The following is a 14,008-nucleotide window of genomic DNA, read 5'->3' on the forward strand; positions in this document are numbered from 1 at the left end:
GTCAAAATATTTACGCCTCGAGTGGCAGGCGTAAAAATAAAAAAATGTGTATACTGAAATATCATTCGTACTTAAATTGATTTTTTTCACATCAGAAAACATAAATCGCAGAAATAATGAAGATTTAGAAATAGTGTTTCCAGTTTCTTAAATTTTCTGGCTCTACCAGCGATTGTAGAACTGTTCGTCTCGCTACGTTATAGGTGAGTGATTAATTGACGCTTGGCTTTACGCTCTGCGGACCTATAAAAATAAGGAAGTTTGTACTGAAATGTCAATCGTATTTGCATTCGTGTTTTTGCAAAAAGGAAGGTGTACGTTGATTTCTAAAACTATATATTATCGTCTAGAGTTAAGCCGGTGCAAAGAAGTAGGTGAGGGCCATCGTTGTCTACTTTTTCACATGTTACAAAAACTTGAAAATCCATTGGCATAAGTTCATTGTACCGGGGCGAATTTGAAGGCGATGAAACTGATTTGGAAGAATAAATCAAGAATTTTCAAATTAAGCCTAAAGTCACCTTATTTTTTGGACACAGAAGTAGATGCCATGTTTCGCGAAGCGCCTCGCTATACGCCTTCTTCAGACGATGATGCCTTTTTCACATTATTTGTTTAGTTACAGCTTCTTTAAATGGCGGTCTAGAGCACCTATAAAAGTATTGAAAATCCGTGTTTCTTCAATCTTTAATAGTTAGAATCTGATATTTACAATGACAGACACAAATAAAAATCCACTAACGACGATCATCTATATTGCTCCGAAATGGTTACGTTTCCGCATGCAACAATAAACCATTAACTACTGTGACCAATAAATAAGTAGAATCGGTACACAACTTGCTAGTGCTAAAGATTTTTTTCATTCTCGTATTTTTTGTAGGTTGTCAGTACTGTTGTTAACATCCATGCCAAGTTTCACGTCAAAGTAATGATTAGTTTTTGAGATATGATTTTTTTGTGAGATACTAAAAGTGCATTCCTCGTTTTTCGCTATGGTGAACTTTTTGGAGCGAAGAATTTGCATTAAATTTTGATTGAATGAATTTTCCTCTACGGATACTTTGCGAATACTGCAAAAAGCCTTTGGGGACGACGCTTTGTCAAAATCAAATGTTTACATGTGGTGCAAACGATTTTCCATCACCAAATCATGGATTTTTTGGACGTGAGCTCCGTGTTTCGCCGTTGATGGTCGCCCATGACGTTTTTCGTTTTCCATACGTTCCCGGCCTTCTTGGAAATGTTTGCACCACTTGTAAACATTTGATTTTGACAAAGCGTCGTCCCCAAAGGCTTTTTGCAGTATTCGCAAAGTATCCGTAGAGGAAAATTCATTCAATCAAAATTTAATGCAAATTCTTCGCTCCAAAAAGTTCACCATAGCGAAAAACGAGGAATGCACTTTTAGTATCTCACAAAAAAATCATATCTCAAAATCTAATCATTATTTTGACATTGATTCTACTTATTTATTGGCCACAGTAGTATTTTTTTCTTGTAGAATGAAGCCTGTAGCTTATTTCGGCATATGATTTTTTTAAATTATTTATTCAGCATAAATCAGTAAACTGAATTTTTAGTTTGAATCTCCAGTTTAGGGTGTGACACAAAACAAAATTCCTCATAATGGTTTCAATGCATAATTTTAAGAAAATTTTTTATAATGAGACATTTGTAAATTATATGGCCTCCAATCTCCGTAATATGCGATTTCTTGGGTAATGTGTACCCAAATTGCACCATACATCATTGAGCGCTTGATAAAAAATTATTGTTTGTAGGTTATATTCAATATATACAACTTAACGTCTAAAATAGTCCAGATTCATTAAAGAGTGTGAAATGAGGCTCTGGTCAGGCCATTTCATTACTTTAAATTGATTCAACAGAAAAATAAATGGGTTTTCTGTACCACATGATTTGGATGACCTTTTATCCAGACTCAATTTCAACACTTATTCTTCCAAAAGCGATTCAAAAACATCGAAATACTCATCTGTGGTCGTAGTTCTTTGAATTTGAGCATATGTTTCCTTACCAAACTACGAGAAACTATCGCAAAGTACGACATTTCCTTTCCCGTCACTCATTGATTATCGCATGGGTGTGTATAGAGTAGTTTCATCGCTTCCGGGTACTGTTTTCAGCCACTAGTTTTGGCCGAAGACCTCAAATTAAGATTAATTGAACCAAACAATACATTTCTAAACTTAAAGCGACTTGAAACATTTTGTTTTCGTGAAGTTTGTCTTGTTTTAGGTTTTTGCTTGTTCGATTAGGTATTATTTCTTAGTGAAATAGCCTTTTAAACCATGGTTAGAAATGCCGCAACACTTTTTACGGTTAGACATCGATACTTATAACATTCCTTGAAGTACGGAGAAGGTGATTCATTTTTCAGGTTTTCATTTTTCATGTATAGTTTTATTGTACTTGCGTGAATATGTTGCCGCTTGGCTCCTCCATAACCGGCAGTTCCATAATTTAAATGGTTTTATACAATTCCCTGTAAGACTTATCGATTAATCCCGTACTTTATAGCTATTATACGCTCTATATAACCTTTTTAAATCCCGAACGTGAAGATTGCAAAAAGAAAAGGTATTTTTTAACAAATCTTTTTGGGATTCAGAAACTAGTCACTTTTCCGGTACATTTACTCGCACCTTCAATCAACAATTAACTATTTTTACAACTAATAACACAGGAAAATTTAACATCATGATAAGCGAGAAGTAGATCAGTTGAAAAATATTAATTTTAGGACTGGTTTTGTAAGGTGGATTTTTTTTTGTGTCATACCCTAAACTGGAGATTCCAATTTAAAATTCAATGTACTGATTTAAGCTGAATGCAAATTCATTAAATCATATGCCGAAATAAACTACAGGCTTTCTTCTACAACGTAAAAATATACACATAGTTGATACATGCGGAAACGTAACCATTTCGAATGAATGTAGATCATAGTCGTTAGTGGATTTTTATTTGTGCCCGTCTCGCTTGGTTACTAGAGTGCCCTTAGTGGAGATATAAAGAAGCATCAATAGTTTTGTGTCTGTTAGCTATTTATTCACTCGTTAGTTTTGTGAATATCACACCTTCAAATGAAATCGCTATAGGAATGCGAAATTAGAGGAAAAAATAGATTTGACTAGAGAAAAATCGCAGAATTACAGGAATATCCAAACTCAACTCAACATACCACAACCAGTACAAATACCAACACCAACACCAATTGGTTAACTACCAAAGGAAAATTAAAGACATGTGCCAGTTTGTGTCTGTATAAAAATTAGTTGCTAAAATTAGAGCAAATGTGTGGGAAATTATGGGCCATATTCTGTGTCACGAAAGTAAGATGAATGGGTACGCTATATAATCGTGAGAACGAATTTTCTAATTCTCGTATATTTTGTAGGTTTTCATTACTGTGATTGACATTCATGCCAAGTTTTACGTCAAAATAATGATTAGTATTTTATATATAATTTTTTTTGTGAGCTACTAAAAGTCTTCCAGGATGAACAGGAACATGTTGAAGACGAAGAAGGTGCTAGACGACCATTAACGTCAGTTAACATGGCTCACGACCAACAAATCAAAAGTTTGGTGTTGCAAATCGGTCGATTAACTACTAGAGACCTTGCTGATATTGGCATATTCAGATAATTCGTCAATTACATTAAAAAAAAATGTTTTTGGGCTTCAAACGCGTCAGAACTCGACTGGTACCGTTGGTACCAACGACTGGCGTTGGTTTTCCGTGACTTTTTCTTCAAAAATTTCACTAATATCGTTCCAAAAGCATCACTTTCGCTTGATTTAGTACTATGTGACTTCTGGCTATTAAAAAAGCTCAAAAGACCGCTCCGGACGACCGTTTTGACACGATAGAGTCGAATCAAGCAGCTGCGAGGAAAGAACTGAAGGCCATCCCTAAAGTCGATTTTTTCGAGTCGAGTTTCCAAAGCTGTAAAATCCGTTTGCGCAAGTGCATTATATCGAGGGGGATTACTTTGAAGCGGACGAAATTGATTTGGAGGAATAAAACAGGAACTTTCAAAAGAAACCGATATTCATTTTACTTTCGTGACACAGTAGTTCGAAAATTCATACCAAAAATTAAACACGCTTTATTAGATAGATTAGATTATAACATAGATTAGACTACAATGTTGTTTCATTCTAAGAAAATAACACCCACATAACATACCAGTTTCGCTTCCTTTGAAAACAAATTGTATACATCTCACTCCCAAAAACGTGAATGGAGCTTCCACGGAAATGAAGAGAAGAACTCCAGTAAATGTGGAGATTAACGTGATGACAGATAGCAGAGTAATCTACAAAACCACACTTTTTTAGTTAAAAACAATTATATACGTTTGTTACTGGTAAAGTAATGTGTAGGATGGCGCGTGAAAGTGATACATATTCTTTTTTATCTAAATTCAAGCCTTGGTATACTTAACTTGACCTTATTTAGAGGACGTTTAATTTAGTTTAGAGGTCATTCTATGATCAACTTTCAAAGCCATCTGGCACACAACGATTGTTTTTGGTTTTGGAAAATGGGGAATAGCTCTTGTCGGTCCACTCATAGTAAAACGCAAAACAAGACGGACTGATAATAATGCTGCTAATGTTTCTGATAATAATGTTCGTCACATTCGCCATTTAACACCCACTACCAAAAAAAAGGCCGTTCTACAGTGGTAGACATTCGTATACATTCGAGTAAAACGGCAATTACTTTTGAACGGATTTATAAATTCATGGTATCAAGCTATTATTGTGTTGGTACATATATGACTAGTACACGCGTAAAATATGATTCAGATATGTGGGTATTTGAGATCTCTTTGAGGCAAAATGTGAGCAAATGTCTTATTTCATCGGTTGTTTAGCTAGACATTCGTTTAGCCGAAGTGCACGAAAAACATAATATTTCGCACCGTTTTCGAACAAATGCAATTTTTGTGTTTGAAGCTCAATAGTAGAGCTAATCTAGATTATTTTAAGCTTTAGACATACTCATTTTGATAACACCCTGATTTTTAAATATTTCTTAAAAAACTGGGTTAAAGCTAAGTGACATACGGAAGTAATCCGACAAATAATCAAATTCTGTGTGGTTTACTGCTACTCTAATCATTCAATTGGTTCAAATATTCACAGATAAGAGAAAACCATTAAGTATTTCTTTTGAAAAATATCAAATGGTGAAGTTATACCTCCATTAACTATGAACAAAATAGTGTCCTAACGGTAAAAAAATCGGGGTTTACATAAAATAACGAACAATCTGCTATCTTTAGGGCTTATTACAAGAAATATGGTTAAACCAGTAATAATTAGACTCATTTTATATAATATGTACAGAAAAAAATGAAAACGATTGAAAATTCGAAACAAAGCCATAGTTTATTGATACCCATAAGGCCAACCGGCTTTTTTACCATGAATTTAGTTAAATAAAGGCAAAATGTAGTATTTTTCAAAGCAAATAAGTATTCTTTTGACGATTTGGATGGATAAAACCGTTATTGGTATGATTTCAGCCATAAGGCACACACCATACAACACCTTAAGTTCCAAGCTAAATCTCGTTATAAAGGGTTTGACGTCGTAAGTGACTTGCTCATCATGCGCAGTTTCCCAGTTGTTTAAATTAAACGCATATGGTTTCAGTTATTTACAAGGAGCTTGTAAAAAGCATTTTAATTCATCTCATTGCGACAAACGAGGTGTAAGACCTTTTCAGTAAGATAACAAATGAACTCATTTTCGCCAACAATTGAATGCATGGTTTGAAGACAAAAACGTCCCTTTTCCCAAAAAATTTGGCGTGAATTTCTTACTGCAATCACATAAAAAACCTTTTTTGTTTGTTATTTAGATTGGTTTTTGCAAAAGATCGCCAAATTCAAAATATTTCGAGTTTATGTCATGCCATTGACGACTGTTTTACTGAAATTAAATAGGAAACCCATTAAATCTAATCGGAACCCATAGCAAATTATAGTTTTGGATTTGTTAGAAATGCAGGCAGCAATAAAAAATACCAACTTGCACATTGTTTCAAAAAACCTATTAAAAAAATGTGATTTTCAAGCATTTCGGCTAAACGAATATCTATGTGAAATTTTCATATTCCCTAATATTTTCTCGAAAAAACATAATTCTCGTTTTTTGTTAATACATGTGTTTAAGAACGATAAAATATACCGTTGATATTAATCAAAATGGAAAACGGATGGCTAGTTTGAGAAAAATCTCGAAAAAACTTAGTACGGCTAAACGAATGTCTACCACTGTACACGTCTGCAAATTATTAATGGTTTTTTTGGTACACGTTGTGAAAAGTGTGCCAAATTTGATTGTGTTGACAAACGAAATGCTATTTGCAAGAGATGTACCAAAAAATGAAGAAAAACTTGAAAAACGTACTTTTTTAAGGTATTTCGTATTTTTCTCAAAAAACATGATTTTCTATTTGGTGTCTTTACTACACAATTTTTAAAAATGTTGACACTTTCCAATTTTTTTTTCGATGAAGAACATTCAAATGAATAAATAAAAAATATCGGAAGTGGTTTGTTTTTGTTTTGGAGTGTTTGGCACAGGTTGGAAAAATGTGTGTATGCGCACGAACCGATTCGATGCAATTTTGGAGAGATCGATGAGGGTTATAACTAATAGTAAGGAGAAGGAGGGTATAACTTTCACGTTACAATCTGAAGTGTGACAGTGAATGGCTGTTATAAAAATCCACTAACAAGTGTGGTATACATTGCATCGAAATAGTAAAATGGAGATTCAAACATCAAATTCATTTTGCTTTTCTGCTGAAGCGATTAAAAAAAATCATATGCCGAAACAAGCTACAGGCTTCATTCTACAAGGAAAAATATATACATAATTGTTACTTGCGGAAATATGGCCATTTCGGTACAATGTAAATCATAATCGCTAGTAGAATTTTATTTGTGCCACCCAGTAGTAAAAACCAATGTGCAATTTACATACTAAAACATGCTACTTACTACGTCCATTATTCCATAGGTAATCGGTATTTTCAAATTAGTATAAAAGGCGTAAATCACAGAGTACTGCACAAGATAAATGCTGTAGCTCAACCTGCCAGCAGTTTGCATTACAGGGTGCAATAATAATTTTACAATCTTTGCTTGGTTGTTTTTTTTAGCTAAGTATATAAATAAAGTACTGAAAGCTAACCCCCACGAATTTTTTAATAGGGTACCATATAATGCACCCAGAATTAGGCTTATTTTTAAATCATCGAGCACAATTGTACTGGCGCTTAAAAATACCAATGCAATCACAGATGCTCTAAACAGATAATTTGTTTTAAAACAATAGAATTTTCCAAAAAGAACACCTTTGTAAATCAATGCCGTTAAAATACCCCAAAAATAACTGCTTATGTTCGATTGACAGGGCAAGTAAAATTTAACAAAGTGCTTGTACGTTCGAAGCTCTTCTAAGGTGTATCTGTAAAGAATTAATAGTTTGATAAAACGGTGACGTCTTTTTTCCGAACTGCGCGAACATACCGCATATTGAAAGTCATAGTTGGTTCTATGTCTTGTATGTAAATGATGTATGCAGGAACTAGAAAAGCACTGATTATCATGCATACTGCAATAAAATGTTTCCATCGATGGAATTTCAACATGAGTGACAATAGACTTGTAGCAATCAACGATAACTGAAAATCTACTCCCAAGTACCAACTGTACTTTAAACACTGAAAGCAAGAAATAAATATAATATATGAAACGGCACGATTAGTACTGGTAGCTCATACCGGTTTTGATGTATGAACATAATTATTTACAAACAAAATATTGGTCCACCAATTTTCAGAACAATAATCATCAAATTTCAGAGCTAATGGCCCTTCTTTGATTCGTTTGTAGACCGTTGCTTGATAAAAAATAATAAAAATATAAGATGGCAAAATTCTGCAAAAGGATATTTACATTAGTGGAATATTCGTTCTTTGCTAGCTACGAGCTACCTTATCAATCGACGAATAATTTTGGTTACGAAAAACATGAATCGAAAAGACCCTGGGTAGTTGTCAAAACTATTGCAGCTGCTTAGTCCAAAAACCATTCCACCAAGAGCGAAAAAAAATTGTATCATATGTGTATTGCCTGAGTTTAGAAGAGGAAATATGATGTGATTTGTTTGCTAGAATGAAAAAAAAAACTATTAAATATATTCTAAGCTCTTATCATTTGGTGGTCTCGTACCCATTCTAAATCTTCAGTATTTGTTAGAGGCATTCGAATCATCGGTAAAACGGAATGAACCATCAGTATAGTCATCATACCGAAAACCCGTAGTCCCTCCAGTAGAAGCAGGTCGTTTTGACTGTTTTTTCGAGGGATGGTAAGACGTCGCATGTTACTAACGATAGAGAAGGTCTCTACAAGTAATCCAGACGATCCGGAAACTAGTTGTCTGCTGGTCATCAATATTTGTATAGCGAGTAAAGCAATTGCAGTACACAAAAAGAATAGTTCTCCGAATCCTGTTAATGCACATTTGATTAGTTTATTGGAATATGATATTTAGCCATTTACGTACCATATTGTTTTGATAATATATCGTCGCTCCAACAGGACTGTACGTAAGAACTACTTTTCAATCCAAATTCATCATGGATACGCTTCCTAATACGGTCATTTATCAAAAATGCAATTTTTGGCTTCTCTATGTGACTGATTAAAAAATGGTTGAGGCATAAGCCACGCTCAAGAATATCGTGAGGGAAATTTCGCCGATTTGATGATAAATGCTGTTAATCCATTTCAATCCCAACGCCGGAGAGATAAAAAAAATAAACGTTAATTTTGTAGCATTCAACTTTGAAATGTTATTAATGTTAGTGAAGGATTTAGTTTTTTAAACACTTTATATTAATATTAGTTATTTGAAGTTTTAAATGTACACTGCTTGTTCTGATCCTAAATAATATTTTTTTACCGTCCGTTGGATACCCTTTTTACACCTAGTTTTTTCGAGTAAAATTAAGTAATTTCCCGTAACTATATTTTATTTAAGCCCGTCCATCCCTACAGTACAGTTATACATTATTACATTCGTATAAATATTGTTGAAACTATTTTATTATTCAACTAGAACTGGTGTTTTATTTTTGTCGATAAAACCATGACAATGACAAGGACAGAGATATAAAAGAAAAGGAAAACATTATTCGAGAACAGCCGTATGGTTTGATGGAAAACAGCCGTATGGTATCTAGTTCATAATTAATGAAATGTAAGTGCAGACAACGAAAAATAGCGAAATTTCCATAGTAAGTACAACGTTTGCGAATGCCAACTGAGATAAACATCGAATCTCGCTGGCGCTCACATTTTGTATCTCCAGATAATCTGCTGGACTGAACGGTAGAACGACGCAAAATCTGCTCCAGATAATCTCATGGTTTGGAAGCAGCTTATGAATCTACCAAATACTCGACAACCATGTTTTGATACTGTTTTGCTGAATTACTAAACTTGTATCGGCATTTATAGAAATGTTCTTAAAAGTAATGTGGATGAAATATAGTTTACATCGTAATTTCAAATCTGCAAAAGATACACTAAAAATTTCTTATGATCGGTTCAGCCGTTTTGTGGGAGTTGAATGACTAACATAGTAGTAAGAAAAATATTGAAATGTAATAATTGAACGATGACACATTCCGATATACCCGGCTGAGTGGCCAACGGACGTTTAAATTATTTTTTAAAATTTTTACTTGTTCTTACATCAATAGATCTCCAAAGCATACTATTGTTGTTGGGATGTAATTTTATGGACACTACACAGTAGACGAACTTATCGGAAAACAAGCTTCGGCACTTGCTGAAATCATCGTATTCATATATTCGAGGAAGTTTGTTGTAATCACGCACTGTTTAAAGGAGCAAAAATGTAAAATGTTACTTATTGGAATTATGCAAAATAGCGACGTGACGCACAAGTAAGCTCATTCTGGACGGGATTGCAAAGCATTCCTGAAGCCAAAGCTACTAATAAAAACACGAAAGAATCCATTGCTGAAAAAAGGTGAAACCCGCACGATGTCACAAATGGAACTGGTAAACAACCAAGCCCTGATCCGTTCGAATGTTATTGAATGGAGTCCCACCAATCGAGTCAAGAGGATCATTACTCAAGCATACACAATGGTGACGTCTGCCTCCCAACGAATGTAGTATTGCATAGAAATTAATAGATGTGTTTAGTGTCATGTTGTTGGTGTAACGATCAGCGCTAAAGACCCAGCTGCGATGTTCGAATTTTGAATAAACTTAAATAAATAATATTCCTTGTCCTCGATTGTTTACTATCAGCCTATTTATTGTCACGTATATATTGCGACAATAAATGTTATATGCAATTCTTATGTGCTCTTTAAGGTGAACGTAGGAATGGAAGGGGTAAACACTTCTTTCTGCTGCAGGTCATGTGTGAAATTGCTTCATCACATGCATACATAACATTTGAAATTAACAGGGTGTTTCTTGAAAAGGTATCTATGATGCAAGTATCGTCAGCTCGTAGTAACTATTGCTTTGCGGCTTGTGTGAGCATCCCATAAGAGTATCTCAAATGATGATCTAGTTGACCCTTTTGGTTCAAGCTCCTCCAAAACAAATAACATCAAAACAATGAAAGAAAAGTGCTGCATACAAATATCAAACATAAGTGCTTATCCACATCTCCGGGAGTCCGACCGGAGATCCGGTGAATGTGGAACCTCTTCCATCAGGGACAGAACAACGATATCGTTGCAGGAGCCGTCCGCTGTGCGGTTTATTTGAATAATTTTTAATTTTGGGGTTGTTTTGTATTTTTTCATAAGGTGTAATATCCGCCCTGCAGTATAATATCGATCGCATAAATCTCATTGTTTCCAAAAAGGGACGGTGATAATGGATTCATAATTGTTCAGTAGTACACAGTGGTAGACACTCGTATGGCCGAAGGTAGTTTTTTCTAGTTTCTCTCAAACTAGCTATTCCTTTTTCATTTGGAATGATACTAACTGTTTATTTGATCGGTTTTTACAATATATATTGACGAAAAACGAGTGGGATTTGTTTTCGAGAAAATATGAAAAAAAAAATTAAATTTCACATGGGCATTCGTATAGTCGCACTTTATGAAAAATCGACTTTTCAAATAGTTTTTTGAAGCAATGTGCAAGTTGGTATTTTTTGTTACTGCCTGCTTTTCTAAAAAATCCAAAACTCTAATTTGCCAAGGGTTCCGATTAGATTTAATGGGTTTCCGATTTAATTTCAGTCTAACAGTCGGCAATGACCTGACTTAAACTCGAATTACTTTTATTTACCTTTTCTTTTAAACCAATCCAAGTAACAAACCCAAACAGTTTTTTATATAATTGCAATACTTAATACTTTAATACTTTAATAAAATGCATACTGGACAATTGGTTGAAAGGATGTTCTTGTCTCCAAACCATGTATTTAACCCTGCTGTTACCTTCGGACCATTTGGTCCATTTTTCGTTGGTTTTTTCGTTATATCTTCAAAACTAAAAATCCGATCGTCTTGAAATTTTCAATATGGTGCTATTTTCAGCAAATAAGCATAAATATACATTTAAGTTCATAAAAAGTATGAATTTTCCGAAAAAAACAAAAACTCACTAATTTGACCCTCGTGGACCATCTGTTCCATAGTACGTTTTCCTCATAATATAGCTATTGATTGGAATTCAGTAGCTATTGGTTGGAAGTTTCCAGTGATTCCTGTGATCTATAACATTTCTCTATTATTTCTGCACACAAATACACCACATACGGTACATTTCATATTGGATTATCTTTTACAGCACCGGCACTGACCACACTTTAGGGTAGTTGAAAGTGCTAGATGTCGATGAAAGTGATGAGCCGGGCGAGATTGTCTGGTTGAAAAGAGCTGGTGAAGGTGATGATCGAATGATTGTCAATAATTCATCTGATAAAGCTGAAGTGTTGGTGATCGTTACATCAAACCTTATTTAGCCGGTGTGGATGGCATATGCCGCTCGAGGAACGGTGTATCGCCCCAAAGGAATCTTCCATGCAACGAATAACGGATCCACTTGTCTCTATTGATTTTGGTGATTTTCATTACATCTGTCATAGAAACACTCAATTTCGTCACCCGAATCATATGTACAGTATTACTTTTTTTTTAATTTCCTGACTGTATGAATATAAGGCAGAATTCAATCATTTTCTTGTAGTAAATTGCTGTTTAAATCGTTTGAATCACACATGACGACAAATATGTACGCCTAAGCACTAGAATGAAATAGCACAGACTGAATAATGTCTCATTTTCTTTCACAATGTCTTTTTTCGCGTCCAAATTCGTTTGTGTGAGTTGGATTGTGGACCAATATTATAATAAAATAACATTTTTATAGTATCTAATACAAATTTAAAACCAAAATATAGCTGAATAATTCAATATCTTTTGGTTATAAATGCAAAACATCCCAAACTCAATCGTTTACATAGTCATTTCCATAGAAAATACACCATGGTAAAATTAGTGAGTTTTTTTAAGGTAACAGCAGGGTTAATTGTTGGCGAAAATTAATGGATGTGTTATTGTCCTGTAATAAAAGGCTTTAATCCCCGATAAATTAATAAAACTGTCTTCCAAAGTCTCCTATTTATTTTACACTTTTTGTCCGGTTTCTCCTCCCCACATGGGCTACAAAATGGGACCGTGGCCTGAAACCCGCGTTGGCCATTGATCGCCGTACTCACGATATCGAGAGGTGCAGACACATTTTCCTTGTTCGTCATCTGAGCCACCACTTGGCGGAAGAGAGTGCAATCGCGGAATGGGAACTCTCGAACGCACTCCCTGATCAGCGCATCTAGATAGTCGGGTGTTCCGTCCTTACCAATCTTCAGCACACGCTTTGCAAATAGATCGAGGAAATCAGTTTTCGCATCCTGATTAGCGTCTCGCCGGGAACTCAGATAGTCACGATGCTTTACTATCTCCCCTATAATGTAGGCCAGATAATGGTATTTGAAGGCCATCACCTCGTTGACTTCTCCCCGTCGTTTCATTTCTCGTTCCATCATTGCCACCAGTACCGTGCACATGCTTTTCATGTCTGCTCCAAAAAGCGCGTACTTTTGGAGATTCAGTAGTATGCGCACCGGATGCAGATTGACTTGCATAACGAAAGTGTGGAACGGTGCTAGTATCGCTGCAGGCAGCTTTGCTTCTCCAGGATTCGGCACATTCGCTGTGAAGCACTCGATATCTTGCAGCGGAACGAAGTTGTTGATCGTACCGACCGCTTCGTAATTGGCAACGAATGCCCCCATCTGGGATGCCGTTCTGCCCACCGAATTGGTGGCTTTAGCATCTGCTCCCGCCAGAAGCAACTTTAGACATACTTCGGCATTGCCGGAAAGTGCGACGAAATGCAATGCCGAATACGAATACTCGTGCTTCCCGTAGTTCACATCCGCACCCTGATCCAGCAGCAGCTGCAACGTTTTATTGTTACCCTTGTAGGCGGCGTGTTGAAGCGGCGTCATGCCATTTTCGTCCACAAAGTCTACACTTCCGCGCAGTTGCGAGAGTAACAATCTCAGTTCGCTGTTTTCATTTTTCGCGATTCGGTCAAAAATCGCACGGTGCTCTTCGCTAACCGCCTGCACTTTCGGAACAATTTCCGTGGCAACTTTGGCCTCGCCTTGAGATTCCGTCGCCATGGTGACTGGGGATAACTGCGGTAGATTGAACTTCCTAAAGATTAACTAAAAAGAACAGCAACAGTTATAACCCGCAAAAACTGGAGTTAAAGATCCGATCCGTTTTCCGATCAGAATTGCTTACTTGTTATTGCCGATTCTCGAAGCCGCGCGCGAACAACATTGAAAATTTTCTGATTTTTTTTGGTATCATC

At 35.6% G+C, this 14,008-nt stretch overlaps 2 protein-coding genes across 3 annotated transcripts in view; both read right to left on the reverse strand.

Annotated features, from left to right (window-relative positions):
- Positions 1-108: 108 nt before the first annotated feature.
- Positions 109-10,125, reverse strand: LOC126575112 (regulator of hypoxia-inducible factor 1-like). Of its 2 annotated transcripts, XR_007608250.1 has the most exons (11): positions 10,032-10,125; positions 9,819-9,964; positions 8,626-8,836; positions 8,289-8,569; positions 8,051-8,226; positions 7,838-7,994; positions 7,584-7,777; positions 7,053-7,521; positions 4,220-4,349; positions 522-651; positions 109-243 (listed from the first exon to the last, which is right to left on the reverse strand). XR_007608250.1 is itself a non-coding variant. In XM_050235656.1 (7 exons), exons 1-7 carry the CDS (start codon positions 10,105-10,107, stop codon positions 7,532-7,534), a joined length of 1,293 nt encoding a protein of 430 aa, XP_050091613.1. In that variant the 5' UTR covers positions 10,108-10,125; the 3' UTR covers positions 7,459-7,531. The 2 variants fall into 2 exon arrangements, 1 of the variants encoding a protein (XP_050091613.1); XM_050235656.1 differs by lacking the exons at positions 109-243; positions 522-651; positions 4,220-4,349 and having other exon boundaries at positions 7,459-7,777.
- A 2,555-nt stretch (positions 10,126-12,680) lies between these two features.
- Positions 12,681-14,008, reverse strand: part of LOC126576603 (ankyrin repeat and MYND domain-containing protein 2-like) — a 1,359-nt gene continuing 31 nt past the window's right edge. The window contains exons 1-2 of the mRNA XM_050237910.1: positions 13,939-14,008; positions 12,681-13,859 (exon numbers count right to left, since the gene is read on the reverse strand). The exon at positions 13,939-14,008 is cut by the window's right edge and continues 31 nt beyond it. Of these exons, the coding sequence (XP_050093867.1) occupies positions 12,681-13,814 (1,134 nt within the window). The 5' untranslated portion in view covers positions 13,815-13,859; positions 13,939-14,008. The remainder of the gene's footprint in view (positions 13,860-13,938) is intronic.

Source organism: Anopheles aquasalis, chromosome 3 (genome assembly GCF_943734665.1).
Source record: "Anopheles aquasalis chromosome 3, idAnoAquaMG_Q_19, whole genome shotgun sequence".
In the NCBI taxonomy this organism is placed as follows: Eukaryota; Metazoa; Arthropoda; class Insecta; order Diptera; family Culicidae; genus Anopheles; species Anopheles aquasalis.

What these genes read in the sequence shown, in the direction of transcription:
- LOC126575112 (XM_050235656.1), bottom strand. Translation starts at nt 10,107, where the DNA reads ATGGATTCTTTCGTGTTTTTATTAGTAGCTTTGGCTTCAGGAATGCTT. An exon ending in TGCTTTGGAGATCTATTGAT is followed by an intron (nt 8,837 to 9,818) that starts GTAAGAACAAGT and finishes ATGGATTAACAG; the next exon opens with CATTTATCATCAAATCGGCG. An exon ending in ATACTGAAGATTTAGAATGG is followed by an intron (nt 8,227 to 8,288) that starts GTACGAGACCAC and finishes TTTTCATTCTAG; the next exon opens with CAAACAAATCACATCATATT.